Here is a 16,473-nt window from a genome sequence, read left to right as displayed (position 1 = left end):
CTTGATAAACATGGCGTCTATTAGTACGCATATCTGACAGATAATGGGTGAACAGTTATTTTGTCTATTGAGCCATTCAGGTAAACAAACTGAATCCTGACACCCCGAACAAAGACAGCCAATGGTCGATGTGAGCTTTTTCAGCATCTCTTTCCACGGTAGCGAGTGTAATTGGCCTCTCCCAACAAGCCGCCTATCACGCAGCCTTTATGGCGGCTATTCGCTTTGCGTTCAGTCGAGAAGTTCGAGCGTCACTCTCCCATCGCAGATGAACCGTAATTCCGCAGCAGGCACGCGTATAGTCGAAGCTTCAAACTGAGAATAATGACCGGCAAAAATGAAGATGCGGGAGTAGAAAGAAGATCCAGACGGACAGATTTTTGCACAGATGCTTTCATATTCCTGCTGAAGGTTTTACCGTTCAAACCTCCATTAATCTCTGACACGGGTCACAATTAGTCAACTTGATAAGTAGAACAGAGAAAGCCTTAGAAACATCAATTATAGCGTACATAACAGTAGCGCTTTTAATTAGAAGCTCTAATCATTGATTATTTAATGGCATACATTTGTGGATTATGTAAAATGGCTGTTCTTCAAGCTAATCAGATCCAAACGCTAATGTCAAGCAGACTTATGTCGAGAAAGAGAAAATGGCGAAGCTCTGTAAAGCTGACAGTTAAATCCGATTTACGATTCCGCAATTTTTTTGCTGTAGAAGATGTACATTACAACCAAGAGAAGCACAAAAGAGAGGAAAGATAACAGGCAGGAATGTCTAAAAAAAACTCACCAATGTTGACCTCGTCATCCGTCTCGGCGTCACCGAGGCACTCGAACTGGAATTCCTGCAACGATTGGGAGAACTTCTGGACGGCGGCAGAAAGATCTGGACAATAAAACCAAGAAAGAAATTTAATGCTAACTTCATCAACAAATTATCCACGTTATGTATAAAGTAAAGTCTCAACTGTTACTAAAGAGCATACAAATTAATTTCTAATTGAGAGTTAATGAACATAACCTGACAAGAATGTTATGTTTAAAATTCCACTAGTTAGAAGAAATATGAAAGTCTCACTGTGGAACAGCTGCAGTGGTTAATTGAAATGGTAAGCTAAATATAAGTTCAAAAAATGAAATTCTAAGTAAATATAGAAGTGAGATTGAGGAGCACTCTGTTATACATTCAATGAAGTCCTTTTTTTAATCATCATTATAATTTTTTATAACACTTGTGGTTCATGTGATTTGTCTGATATTCAGAAGGTACCTACAAATTGGCTCAATGAATTATAATAATTTATAATTCATGGTGAAGATACAGGGGTAGGACTGGACAAGTTATTTTCTTTACACACAGAATTTTGTTTGGATAGATTGCTGATAGTGGAGTAAAGATTTGTGTTGTATAGTACATATAATGGTACACTTAGGTGTTTTTTTACCATTGGCAATAATCCAACATATGAAATCAAAATTGGGACCTCCGACCTATCTTTTAGCCAAAGCCTTGATTACTGAGTGATAGCGTAAAAAAAGTGTCCAGTTTTATTTATACTGTGCCGATTATCTCTCACACGCTGGAAGCTAATTGAGAAATAGTGCTACGAAATAATGGGACAGAAAGCAGAAAATTGTTTCTGAATCTAAGTGACAGATTAATGGGGTGAATTTGTATGAAAAACACACAATTGCGTCATATATATGCTCAGCCAGACCTCAGATCGAAAGCCTCTTTTAGGGACATCTACGTTACAGTGAACGATGAGTGCTTGTAAATGCGGCAAAGGGCGCCCCGAGTGCCGCTTAGGGCAACGTTTCCACAAGATGTATGCTCCCACTTTGTCCGTGTGGCTGCAGATTTTGGGATCAATAACTTGCTGGCGGTCTAAACCCGCTCGCAGTGCCATCAATAATGGACGACCTCTGACATTCAGACAGGCGTAAAACTCGCAAATAAACATGGGAGGGTGCTGTCTTGTATGCCGCTTGTGCTGATTCTGGAAAAAAAGAACAGAACTATCCGCCCTATATTCATTGAAACAAAAAACTTAAGCGGATTAATCGCTTGATTTGAGTATAATTTCCATAAGCGTCAACTTCATTTATTTGGCTGTGATCTTGAATATGAAATTGTTCCACTTTTATATGTTGAATAAACCATCTGAATCAGGTGTTATTTTCTCTAGCCCAATTAAAACTGGGGAGGGGCCTGGAGTTGACCCACTGGCCATATTTTGGACACCCCTGCTTTAAAGCAAATGAAAGCAAAGGACATTGTTGTAAACAAATACCATTTACACAAATATTTAAATATTAACAAAATTAGTTACAATCACTTCCCTTGTGGGATAATTTCACTTTCCACTCCAGCATAGATACAAATATAGTCATATAAATGAATAACAGTAGACAGATCATACAAAAAATGAAAGAATAAATAGTATTAAATATAATAATCAGATTAATTAATTGCAGGAACAATAGTGCATTTGTTTTCAGAACAAATAAGTCTGAATAAAGAACTTGATCTGATTAAAAAGCAATTGGTTACAAGTCAAGTCACCTAAAGTCAAATTTATTCATAAAATATTGTTTCCTTGCTCTGTTTAAAGAAGGGGTGTCAGACTCGGGTTGGTTCGCGGGCTGCTTTAAGGTCAACTTGATTTCACGTGGGCCGGACCATTTTAGATATAATATTTAGATTTTTTTTGTTAATAAATGGATTAAAAGAACTGGATTAAAAGCCCTGAATATTCAGTTTTTTATAGATCTAAAACAATGTTTATTTTAGCTTTTTTAATATATATTTTTAGATTTTACAAAATGATTTTTGAACTAAAAACACAGAAAAAAATTGATAAAAAAATTACAATTATTAATTTAAAAGGGGGAAAATCAGGAAATTTAATATACATCTATACTATTTATTTTAATTTGATCCTAAAACAGAAAGTCGGCACTCATGATTTACTTTCCCGGGCCACACAAAATGATGCGGCAGGCCAGATTTGGCCCCCGGGCCGCCACTTTGACACGTGATCTAATCTATAAATAAGAAATTTAAACGTTTAAAGGTAAAGGTACTTCCTTCTCCACATGCATTTTCCTCTAAATGTATTGATCTCAGCACAAAGTAAACAAGAGTGAAAGGGCTTCTGGCATAGGGCGACTAACACAAGAGGCTCCAATAGCTTCTCCTCGACAAGTCTGTGGGGAAATAAGGGATAAAAGCCCCAAATAAAAGGGCCACTGCGAAAGGCTGCGTGCCAAGTAGAGATGTCACGGCTCCCCAGATAGCTCGTCTTCATCTGGTCTGACAGAAGATGGAATTTGCAGTGCTACACTTTGATTATACGTAGCGAAGAAGAGATATGGTTAGCCAGGCAAGTGTGGAGGGGCAGTAAAAAAAAGAAAAGAAAGGGCTGCACAAGAAGGACTAAAATGTCTAACTGAGCACACGACGCCTTACATGAGAGGAGCAACATGATGAAAGCACCTCGCTTCCGTAAAATAAAGCGTTTTGCACTTATTAGAAGAACATCCAGGATCCTAAAATAGCCGCATCTAATTTTATAGCGCTTGACAAGCGTTTGATCGAGCCCGGACTGTGATTATTTTGTGCTGAAATGATCCTACGGCGCCGCAGGGGGTCCGGAGCGAGAACGATATTAGCCACGGGGGCATCTTTGCGCGCAGGTTTAATCACAAACGATATGCTCTCGGCTTTTCCGATGGCGCGTCGGTTAGCAGCCAGCGTACGAGACGCTCCTTGGGGGACCGCAGCAATTTCATCTCCAGGGCAACAGCATGCATGGAGGCCGAGCGTGCCTGTCACAACTCGCCGTGTTTAGAAAATTGGGATTCAAAAGACACCTACTGAAGCTGTTTTTACAGAATGCGATACTACGGCTTGTTTGGATTGCGCTCGTGGTATAATTAAATCATAATCACAAATGCCCTGTTTGGTCAGAACTAAGCCCCCAAATAATCACACTGCAGACTTTTTGGGCTGGTATGAATGCAAACCACCGTACTCTGGTGCGAAGCAAACAACTGGTCCGAGACCTCGCCGTCCATGTGGTCTTGGTTCATGTCAACGTGAACTTAGGTATGGTTCACTACATGTGGGAAAGTGACTGCACCGTGGTTTGAACCAATTCTGAAATCACAGTTTTTCATATGCGATAGGCATGGGAAATATTTGGTTAGCATCATGATCTTTTAGTGGTATGTTGGCGAACATGAGTCGGAGTTCAACGTGGAGCACTGAGTAGACGGAGGTTTTCCTTGATATTTATAATCTAAAATCTATGTTGGAAAATACACATAAAAATGCAAACACCTTTAGAGCACTAGACCAGGGGTCTCGAACTCAATTTACCTGGGGGCCGCTAGAGGCCGAGTCTGGGTGAGACTGGGCCGCATCAGGATTTCCACAAGAAAAGCACTGATAAAACATTCCAACGTTATCAAATATCTTTATTTTTTAACAAAAAATAATGAATTAAATAAATTAACTTAAAGATGAATAAAAAATAAATCAATCAGTAATCCAATACCAAATAATACTAATGAGCATACAGTAGATATACACTGGCTGGCTAAGTAGAGAAAAAGAATTATTTTTATTCCGTTTCAAATGTCTGTATTAACAGCTCTTTAACCTTTAACTTTCTGAACTTGAATGGAACATTGAACATGAAATATTCTGAACACGGCTTCTCTTGCCTACTCCTTGCTGCTAGAGACCTGGCAGCGCTTCTTCTCACATAGTCACATTTGGCTTGAGGGAGGAAGCAGTGGAGACCCTCAGTAGAGCTTGAAGATGCTCATCAGTAAGTCTGGACCTGTACTTGGACTTATTGAAGTTCAAGGTGGAGAAGAGCTTCTCACACAAGTATGTGCTCCCAAAAAGGCACATGGTCCGCTTGAACCTTCGGGAAAGTTCAGGGAAGCTGGGGGTCAACTCTCTCAAAAATTGCCCAAGCTTGTCTGCTTCTCCACTCACCTCCCTGAACTTGGCTTTGAGTGCAGAGTTGCACTGCAGGTCAATGAGCTCCATTTGAAGCTCAGGAGGGGCATCTTGCACATCAAAGGAGAAGGGGTCCGCAAAAATTTGAAATGTGGCTTTGTGTGTCTTGAAGTCTGCAAATCTGTGATCAAATTCCTCCTGTAGCTTCGAAATGGCCTCAACATACTTCTCACCACTGAATGGTGTGCCTGCATCCACGAGAGCCTTGCATGCTGGGAAATGGCAAAGGTTTGTCTGAGAGAGCTGGGCTTTCCATAACACAAGTTTAGTGCAGAATGCTCTCACGTTGTCATAGGCAGCACTGACAAGTTGCCCCTGGCCTTGTAGCTTCTTGTTCAGTACATTAAGCTCATGTGTGATATCAACAAGAAAAGCCAAGTCCATGAGCCATTTGGGATCACTTAGCACAGGATCAATCAACTCACAAACGGCGTAGCTAGCTTTGACTGCTGCATTACTGTCTTTGGTAGCCTTCTTGAAGAGATCCTGTTGCCTCAGAAGACGTGTTTTAAGACTGGCAACCTGGTTGGCTCTCTCATCTCCCTGGTATTTTTCGTACTCCTCAGCATGTCTCGTAGTACAATTACGTTTCAAATTGTATTCCTTGTGCACCGCAACTTTTTCAGTGTAAATGAGACACGTCGGGGTGCCCCTGTGTTCAACAAAGAAATATTGCACTCCCCACTTTTCTTGAAACTGTCTGTGCTCATCACTGACCTTTCTCTTCACGGCAGGCTTTGAAAGAGACATCTCTGGGGCTCTGTAATATGTTTTTCCACTTGGAATGAGTCTCGGGTTGATCTTTCACATTCAGTCGCGCGGGTTTGTGGCGCATGTGCACTTTCGCTCTCCGTTTCAATCGCGGAGATGGCTACAGTCACTGACACAGGCTGGATCACGGATCATAGCGCCTCATTCAGTTCTATGCTGAGAGCAGCGGAGGAGTGTGCGCGCCGAGCGGAGTGATCGGCCTCACGGCTTCTCCTCCGCCCAGCTGATTGGAGGAATGAATGAGTGAGTGAGCGAGGCACTGGACAGCCCGGCCGATGTCCCGCCCTCCAGAGCCGTATACCTCACCGTGATTGGTTCATTCAGCTCCGAACCAAAGTTCCCTCTAATTTTTTGTTGGTCTGAGCAGAAAGACAACCTCCCTGAGTGCACTGAGTACCAGTGTGAGCGACATCATCAGTACTCGGATGATTCGCCTAAAGACGTTTCGCCGACGGACGTTTGACAGACGGGCAGGTCGCCGAATGGACGTTCCACCGAACGTTCATTCGGCCGAACGGAGGTTTCGCCGAAACGGGATTCGAACGCTCGCCCCGCCGGATCGTGTGTGTACAAGTTTTTCAACCTCGGCCCGCGGGCCATATACGGCCCGTTAGGATTTTTAATCCGGCCCGCCGCCGGTGTTGTCCAAATTATAGTAAAAATCAATGTTCGTCTACCATCAATGGCAGTCCGGGAATAAGCACTCTTGGGCAGGCAGATGTAGCAGAACCGAGCCGTAAAATGACAGCAATCGGGTCAAATCCATCCTAAAACAGCATTTAATGATTAAATACAAATACTGGATGATATCGCGATGGAGGCAAAAAAACGTCTATAGACGTCCATTCGCCAAACGGCTCAAAATGCTCTCAAATTCGGTCAAATCCAGCTGAAAACAGCGTTTAATGATTAAATACAAATACTAGTATTTGTATTTAATCATTAAACTAACAAATACTAGTACGACCTGTCCGTCTGTCAAACGTCCGTCGGCGAAACGTCTTTAGGCGAATCATCCGGTCACGACATCATCATTGCTTGCTATCGGCACACCAGTATCACACCTGCCACAAGCAGGTGCATGTCAATGTTCCCTCTAATTTTTCATATAAAACATGCTGTAAAACAAGAAAAACATGAGTGGACAGAGCTACTGCCACTGGCTGCCACTTAAACGGCGCCATCATGGGGAAAGGGGTAAAAAAAAAAAAAATTAAAAAAAAAAAAAAATCGATCTTTCATATTAAGACGGGGGCCGCAAATTATCGTCCCGAGGGCCGCAGTTGGCCCGCGGGCCGCAAGTTTGAGACCCCTGCACTAGACCAAGGGTGTCAAACTCGGGTTGGTTCGCGGGCCGCTTTAACGTCAACTTGATTTCACGTTTAGATATAATATTTTGATTTTTTTTTGTTATAAATGGATTAAAAGAACTGGATTAAAATCCTTTCCTATTCTGTTTTTTTATAGATCTAAAACAATGTTTATTTTAGCTTTTTTTTATTTTTAGGTTTTACAAAATTATTTTTGAACTAAAAACACAGGAAAAATGGATTAAAAAATTACAATTATTGATTTAAAAGAGGGAAAAATCAGGAAATTGAATATACATCTATACTCTTCATTTTAATTTGATCCTAAAACAGAGAGTCGGCACTCATGATTTACTTTCCTGGGCCACACAAAATGATGCGGCGGGCCAGATTTGGCCCCCGGGCCACCACTTTGACACATGTGGCCTGAACTAAGGCGTGTCTCGAGTGCACTTTTCCTATTGGCAAAGAAAATTGTCCATCGAACTTAAAGCTGAAAATGAATTTATTCCATTTGGGAATATGTCTGGATTGGAACCACAAAGGATAAGAAAAGAAAATCGCTCTGAATACTTTACAGCTTCCACCTTGTTGTCTTTCATCAGAAAGTAAGTGATCAAGGTGTTATTCTTCATTCCCGACCAGACGGAACGATCGCTCTCAGTTTCCTACAAAGGTGAGAACACAAGCACAAAAGCATCCTGCAAACAATAAGATTCTTTTTGTCCCTTCCTCTGGAACATTGTGCTGAAAAAACACACCATTTCATCACTGTTGATTGGGGGCGAAGAGGTTGCCAAAGGCAAGTGCCTCTTTCTATTATCCTGCCTGGGCTCCATGGGGAGGAGAGTGGAGAAATGGCCAAATGCATTGTGGAAATTTGATGGAAATGAAAGAGTGGATATTGACTTCAGGTAACTCCTAGCGTCAGCCTGTCACTTGCACAGCAGTGTCCAAGGACCAGCTTGTGAGATCGGCAAGCCAGTGCTACTTTTCTCACCCTCTGCCGGCTGGGAAACAAAAAAAACTATTTTTATTTGTGTTTTATTGAGAATACCAAGAATGGACAGGTTCTTCACTTAAGACTCTTAACTAGGGATGTCCCCAATCAGAATTTGAATCTATCAGAAATCATTTTCAGAGTGTTGGAATCGGATTAAAAAAAAGATTGAGAATTTTAAATGTATTTCTTTACATTAATACTCATCAGCTGCCATTGATAGTGACAAGACACTCAATCCAATTCGATCGCTGCCAGCAAGTAGAGTGCAAAAATGTATAGATTTAAAGCATTGTTCATAATATTTCCATATTTATAGACTATTGAAACAAACTTATTGAAACAAATCTAATGAAACACGTGTCAAAGTGGCGGCCCGGGGGCCAAATCTGGCCCGCCTCATCATTTTGTGTGGCCCGGGAAATTAAATCATGAGTGCCGACTTTCTGTTTTAGGATCAAATTAAAATGAAGAGTATAGATGTATATTAAATTTCCAGATTTTCCCCCTTTTAAATCAATAACTGTAATTTTTTAATCCATTTTTTCTGTGTTTTTAGTTCAAAAATCATTTTGTAAAATCTAAAAATATATATTTAAAAAAGCTAAAATAAACATTGTTTTAGATCTATAAAAAAAACTGAACATTCAGGGCTTTTAATCCAGTTCTTTTAATCAATTTATATAAAAAAAAATCTAAATATTATATCTAAAATGGTCCAGCCCACGTGAAATCAAGTTGACGTTAAAGCGGCCCGCGAACCAACCCGAGTCGGACACCCTTGTAAATGAAACAAAAAAAATAAAAAACACATTTCTAACTCAGCTATTCAAATGATAAGAGTAGATTTTCACAAACATAGAAGCAACTAGCCTCCGTAACATATCTCAAAAGTCATGGACAGATACTTAAAAAATCCAATCAAAGTATAAGAAGAAACTTTGTAATTCCCTCTTGCGTGTCTAAAAAACTATTTATGCACAGCTCAAATCTTTTTTCTGCTTTTCTGTATTCTTCACATGGAGTACCATTGATTGCCACCCTTATCGTGCTGAGAATAAACGCTAACACCGACATTATGTTTCCCAGCACGTACATCGTCATTGTACAATTACGCCGTGAATCAAAACAAGGACGCCACGCTTTCAGCACGCCAGCCGTTATGATGGGAATTTTATTTTTGACGGACCTTAACGACAGCAACCGCAGCATCTCATCTGCTCGCCTTGCATGGCTAACTGCCTTCTGGGGGTGGGCCAATCAGAGCCTCTCTATAAGTGGCCAGTTAGCACCTTGATGGCAACTTTAAGGAACTGCTTATGAAAACAATTTAATGTCTTCATGAAATAAAAAAAACACCTCATTTCAGACTCATTATAAACTCTAAGTCACTTTTAAACTGAAACTAAAACATAAATGGAACTCATTTGCTTTATACTTAACCGAGTGATCATTTATACCAGGGATGGCGAAGATGTGGCTCTCGAGCCGCATGTGGCCCCCAGGCAAAATGAATGCGGCTCTTTGTTTCTTATCATATTTTGTATATACTGAGGCGCTATGCCTCGTTTCAGGTTTCCATCAAAGTCAATTTATTTGACGTTTTTGACAGAGTGAAACACTCACAGCAGTGACAACAGAAGGTCTGTAAGGGAATTCTTTTCATCTGATGACCTATTTCCATGACAACCTAGTCATTTCCAAGTGGCGCTCACAATTAGTGTGCAGCTCAAGTAAATTCATGAGATGATTCATATTTTCTCCCACAAGTAGTGTACAAACAACTTTAGTTCTGCTAAGTAAGGTGTGTCGACTTTTTTTCCTCCGATGGCCACTTTAAAGCAAAAGGAAGTGAGCATGCTACTTCATTTTCAGAATAATTGAACGTTTTGACCACGCAAAATGCAAAACCTATTTAGAACATGACATTGCGTTTCGAAATGAATCGTCATGGTAAGTTAAAATGGCGAGCCAAAAACGAAAACTTAACTTTTTTTCATGTAAATTGCTGAAAAAAACATCCCTTATTTTTTTTGGTAGTTTTGATACAAAATCCATATTTAGTACTTTGGTAAAGACTAGTAAACTACAGACGCTAACAGAGAGGCGCTGTTTAAGTGACTAGCTCCATCTAGTGTTAAATCTGAGAAGTGCAAGGGCATGTAAAGTGAATTTAGGCTTCTTCTGCATGCCGTACTCAATGTTATTTTCCTTATACACACTTCCCCCGCAGCAAAGCAGAGTGATGTCAAGACAACTGCTACATGAGGACAGGAGGGAGGAGGCGGAGAGTTACACAAGGGAGCGTGTTTACAGGACGCTTCCTTTGGCCCAGGCGAAGAAGCGTCATCTATCCTCACATCAACACAGAAAGCTCCCAGAGCTCCCGAGCAGACGGGATAACAGATCACTATTATTATATTTATAACTACGCCCAGACGGTGTCGTCGGACCAAACTATGCACTGTGTCAGAACACGTGAAAATGTTGTTTACGGCACAACGGCAAGTGCTGGTTCAAAATAACATAATGCGTGTTGTCAACTATTCATTAGAGATTGACAAGCACAGACTTGGATTGGATAAGATGACGTAAGATTCCGGGATGTAAATCACCCATTTTATGCAGTAAAACCAGAATGAATGAATAAAGTCATAAATAAATCTTTAAAAGACGATATTTTTCAATCAATTAAAACCCACTAAAAATGACACGATCGGTCCCAATTGATCATGCGATTAAATTGGAGTCATTTCTACTCTTATTATTGTTATTGAATATATATCTAGACGACCCGGGGCGAGAGTGGTTAGCATGTCTGCCTCACAGTTCTGAGATCGAGGGTTCAATCCCCGGTGGGTTCCGACCTTCCTGTCTGCAGTTTGCATGTTCCCCGGGCTTGCGTGGGTTTTTCTGGGTACCATGGTTTCCTCCCACATCCCCTAAAACATGCATGCTAGGCTAATTCTACGCTAAACTGCCCTTATACGAGTATGATTGGGTGTTTGTTTCATTGTGCCCTGTGATTGGCTAGCAACAATCCCCCCCAGTAGTTGGCTGGGATATGATCCAGCACCCCCTGGTCCTTGTGAGGATACACAATCCAGAAAGTGAATGAATATAAAATGTAATAAAAGTCAAGTTGAGCAACCATAAAGAAAAAAAAAGGAAAATCTGGGGATTAGTCTACGCTTCTTAAATAATAAACGGCGGCAGACAATTTGAAATGAGAGGGCTGATGGCCAATGAACAAATGACGAACATTTATTATCCTCAATGACAATTAAAGAGCCAACAAATTAATTGTTATTGTTGGAGATAGATGTCCAATTTATTTGAACTGGCAGCAAATGGATTGAATGTCGATGGGCGTCAATGGCACTGAAACACGTTCATTCCCTGAAACTGACCCAAAATGCATCATTATTGGCCTCGTCCCTATCCTCCCCGGGCTTGCAAAGACGTAATTAGTGTATTCAATTAGCAGGGCCACGCCGGGGGAATTAATACAAGTCGGCGGTGGTTATAGAGAGCAGGTGTGAATATCAAGTAGTTGGGCGGATGCAGATGGATTTCACTTGCATCTGGAATCAATTATCCTTGGCACAATAAGTTCGGGATGCTTTGGACTTTCATTTATTAAAGCGACAGGAGAAACAGCTGGTGCTCCAAGGAGGACATTTTATCGTTACGGCTCAAGCATATTTAAATATAATTTCAATTTTAGCATCAAATGGATAAAACACAACTTGATTTCAGGGTAATGTGCAAAATTGACTCAGGGCGTATTCAACGCTGCATTATTTAGTCTGGTAAATTGGTGGTGTGGCGTCCAATCACTATTGATTGGTAGGCCTTCTTGCCAGATTGGATTGGACGTCTATCACCGTTAATGGCAGACAGGGCTGAACTAAAACTTTTTTTGGGGGGAAATCCTAATTTTCTGATTCATTTATGGAATAAGTAACATCTGGAATGATCACTTTTGACATTTACATGCCAATTAAAAGCTGCACAGAAAAAAAAGCCAATTCCCTGGAAAAAAAAACATCTTATTCCCGTTGAAATAAAGTTAAATTCAAACATTTTCACTTATTGGAATGCCTATTTCTAAAGGACTATTTTGTGTAAAATGTACATTCCCAAACTAGCTCTGAAGACAGGTCTCAGCATGCAACCCGTCAGAAAAACCTGCACAAAGCGCGTGTTTTCACGCGCAATCGGCAAGAAAACCTGCAGAAAGCGCGTGTTTTCACGCGATTTTCTAAGCTAAACATGTCCGCCAAAGTGTCGTAACTCACTTCTGAGCGCGCCGATGAGAAGATTTCCATCCTTGATGAGCTCCTTGATGAACTTGTTGGTCCTCTCCAGTTCGATTTCGTGACACTTGAGGCGCTCCCGGAAGTCTGGACCGTCCAAAAACGCGTCGCTAAACTCCAACGTGGGGAGCCCCATGTTCGGCTAACCTTCCTTCTAGCCTAGTAAAAGTCCAAGAAGTGAGATCGCCGCCGATGGCAGCCAACTTTCGGCCGCTCTGCTTCTCTTTTCCGGGTTTCTGTTACTGGTCGTCCGGTGGGGGGCCTCCATAGTAATTGCGGTGGTCGTGTGACTCCTGCTGGTGGAAGAAATTTGGCATTTGGGGAAAAGAAATTACAAGTCATCTTCATCACTTACCATTGAAGCCCCCCCTCTTATTTCATTAAATAAAAAAAATAGTATAAAGTAACAAAAATGAACTGGAGAAGTGAACTATTGACACAATTATTTTTTATTGATTCAAATTAGGATCATTTTAGTGGATGCTAATTATTTTGAATGACATTTTGGAACAATGTTTTGTTTGCTTTTAAATCAACTGTCAGTACCAGTGGTGTACAAAAGAAGGTGCTGGTGATGCCTAGGTGAAGGTAATTGAAGTCAAGGATTTTGGCAGAGGGCGTAGGACTCAAGAGAAAACGGTAGTCGAGACTTGTTGTCTTTATCGTGCGATGAGTTGAAAGAAGAAATTGAAAGTGGGTCAGAGGAAGTCGGTCTCGGAGAATATGATTCCGTACAGATTTCAACTGGAGTCAGAATCCCCAGAATAATAATCTTGAACTCCATTAACATCAGATCTCCTGAATGTTAAATATACAAATACTAATAACCTATCTAAAAACATTAAAAGCAGGATTCTTTACTGGTGCACTTTTGACGACACTGGCCGGGGACAACAACGGCGGTTTCGGTTCCCACGTCATCGTTGAAAACTATTCTTTGGCGACACGCCACTTCGCCAAAGCAGTCTTCATTCAAATATTTGGATGAAAATAACAAAATAGACTACTTTGTATGCCCTGAGGTGATAACAGCATGTACTCACCTGAAAAAAAAGATACAATATTTCAGATTTTTGCCCCCACTTGACCATTTAGGACACAAAATTATTCATTAAATCACTTTGTATCCTTCATATCATTTCTATTCATGTCATCCTTCATTCCCAAATGAAGAGTTAATTTCTGAAATCTTCAGTCAAATTAGCGTGGCGCCTGTTGAAATTTGCACATCGTCCTTCCTTCTCCAATCTACCTCCGTTTTCACAGCGTATGATTAATGACCCTAATTTACAGTTTTTTTCTAGACCCAATCATGCTTTGACATTTCCTATCAAATGAGTCCTTCCTCATACCTGTGTTGTTTACTTCTTGACAGAGCAATCTTGTCGGCTTTATGAGTCGCCGAGACAATGAGCTGTTCCGCGCGATTACCTCCACCGATGTGCACCAAAAATCCATCCGGTGCCCTTTTTATTATCCATAGAGCTATATTGAACTGGGACAGTTGTTGTCCAAATGGCAACATCGGAAGCAGTTTGAGCAGTTGGAAAAATTAATATGCAGTAAATATTCTGTTGACCGAGGTTTAGTTTTAATGTCTGCTTTCCACACAAATACATTGAATTTAAAACAATGCACTTGAATAGTGATTTTTGCATAGCACACTTCATCATTGGCTGCCAGTCAAAATAAGCGCCGTCAATGATAATCAAAGACTGCTCTTGTATTTGTCTTGTTTTCCGATGTTTGAAAATAAGTAGGTTCTTTTTATCCCTCCTACTTTGACCTTGAGTAGTTGTTTCTTTAATGCGTGTATGACAAATGACAGATAGCTTTGAAAACTTGTATTGTGCTAAAATCCTTTTCCATTTTTCATTTTTTCTTTGAGCAAACCTTCCTTTAAAAAAAACCCTGACCAAGTTGTGTTGTTTCCTTTTCTCCAGGACAAACAACGGCAAATCCGGCATGCTAAACGCAACCTTTCTTCTTTGCATAAATCTTTGCGACGACGCGTGTCAAACGGCGTCGAGGCCCGAGCGTAGCGGTGGGCTGGGATTAGCCCTTTTTGTTTTGTCTCTGTTAAACGGCCTGACCTTGGATTATCGAGCTCCCGTCACAGGCTGCCGTTTGAGGACAAAATGGATGGACGGCCGCGACCTTGTTTATCGGGCCTCCCGGAATCTAACAATTAGCCATTTGCTGTGTTGCTGCTGACGAGAGGAACGCTGGCCTGGAAAAGTTGTGAAATGACACTTTAACAATGGGGATCAACATCTCATTTAACATTTATATGACACCCCATCTTGCAAATGTATGCCTTAAACGCACATCTGACAGTTATGAAGTGAGGGTGTCTGTTTTCAACATTAGTCTTCTCACATTCGGCGTTGCCATGGCAATGGGCGAGAATCCATTCCTCTCGTCTGAGAAATGTGTTTTCAGACCACGAGCGCAAGGATGTTCCATAAAATGAAAGGAGTACTTTGTTCAGCTGCTGCGTATAGAAAACTGCCCACACGAATCAGCTACAACCAGGGGTGTCACACTTGGGTTGGTTCGCGGGCCGCTTTAACGTCAACTTGATTTCACGTGGGCCGGACCATTTAAATATAATATTTAGATATATTTTTTTCTGAATGGATTAAAAGAACTGGATTAAAAGCCCTGAATATTCTGTTTTTTTATAGATCTAAAACAATGTTTATTTTAGCTTTTTTATATATTTTTAGATTTTACAAAATTATTTTTGAACTAAAAACACAGAAAAAATGGATTAAAAAATTACAATTATTGATTTAAAAGGGGGAAAATCAGGAAATTTAATATACATCTATACTCTTTATTTTAATTTGATCCTAAAACAGAAAGTCGGCACTCATGATTTACTTTCCCGGGCCACACAAAATGATGCGGTGGGCCAGATTTGGCCCCCGTGCCGCCACTTTGACACATGTGACCTACACCATTTCCAAATTTCCTCAGCTATTTGCGTACCTATTTTTAACACTAAAACCCTTGAAATGTGTCTGAAATCGAGATGTCTTTTGACCTCTGATCCCTTTTTATTCAAGATATGTGTTTAGGGTAATGGTCCGATAACCAGAAAAATAATGCACAAAAATAACTAACCCGTCAATGACAAATTCAATTATTTTTATATAAAAGTGACCACCGCTGGTGCCTCATCAAGAAGGGTTATTTTTCTATTTTTCTAACTTCTACTAACAGGGTTGAAAGCCCTAAATTGCAGGTTTTACCATCATTATTAAGGTTTTGCGCATAGTCATTGGAAATTAATGCTGCCAGCAAAAAACAAAAAAGACCACTCATTCATCGAAAGAATTAAACTCAATATTCTGCCCACATTTCGACATGGTGATCACTACCAGAAGAAGCCACGTACTAAACAGAGTGTTGTTTTTTTCTCCCCCATCTTATATACAAACTCAAGTGGCATTGGGAAAGCGAAGGAAAATGAAGGGCTTTTCATTTCGAACCAGAATGCAAAATCGCATTTCAACCTCCCAGGGAAAGCGTTGAGGGGAGAAAAAAAAACTAATTCTTCTGGGCTGATGGAAAGCGCTTGAAGTGATTTATCTAATCAGCATCGCCTCCGCCACATTGCCAGGTGCGCCGCGGGAATACTAAGAACGCTTCACTTGGGTACATGAAAAGTGTCCACGCATGTTTTGGTATGCCATCTCATCATTAGCAGACAATTAGTCACCAAGTGGCAAAAACCCAAACTGATAGCAAAGAATCTGTCAATGTCATTTGAGGAAAAGAGTGAAATGGCTTGCGTCATTAGTTTTCAAACTCTTTAAACCAAACTACCATCACAATAGACACATGTAACCCCTAAAACAGGGGTTTCAAACTCGGGTTGCTTCGCGGGCCGCATTAACGTCAACACAATTTCATGTGGGCCGGACCATTTTAGATCTAATATCTAGATTTTTTTTTTTTTTTTTTTTTAAATTGGATTAAAAGAACTGGATCAAAAGCCCTAAATAGTCCGTTTTTATAGATCTAAAG

The 16,473-nt window shown here is 40.6% G+C and overlaps 1 protein-coding gene across 5 annotated transcripts in view; it reads right to left on the bottom strand.

The window, feature by feature from the left end:
• arhgap42b (Rho GTPase activating protein 42b) overlaps nt 1-12,697 on the bottom strand; it is a 49,696-nt gene extending 36,999 nt beyond the window's left edge. For all 5 annotated transcript variants that reach the window (XM_077611130.1, XM_077611131.1, XM_077611132.1 and 2 more), the window contains exons 1-2: nt 12,421-12,697; nt 794-889 (exon numbers count right to left, since the gene is read on the bottom strand). In XM_077611130.1, coding sequence (XP_077467256.1) covers nt 794-889; nt 12,421-12,574 — 250 coding nt within the window. In that variant the 5' untranslated portion in view covers nt 12,575-12,697. The remainder of the gene's footprint in view (nt 1-793; nt 890-12,420) is intronic.
• Between the last annotated feature and the right edge of the window lie 3,776 nt (nt 12,698-16,473).

Source organism: Stigmatopora argus, chromosome 10 (genome assembly GCF_051989625.1).
Source record: "Stigmatopora argus isolate UIUO_Sarg chromosome 10, RoL_Sarg_1.0, whole genome shotgun sequence".
NCBI classification, from domain to species: domain Eukaryota; kingdom Metazoa; phylum Chordata; class Actinopteri; order Syngnathiformes; family Syngnathidae; genus Stigmatopora; species Stigmatopora argus.
The sequence above is the reverse complement of the archived record's forward strand: the minus strand, read 5'-3'. Positions and strand labels throughout refer to the sequence as shown.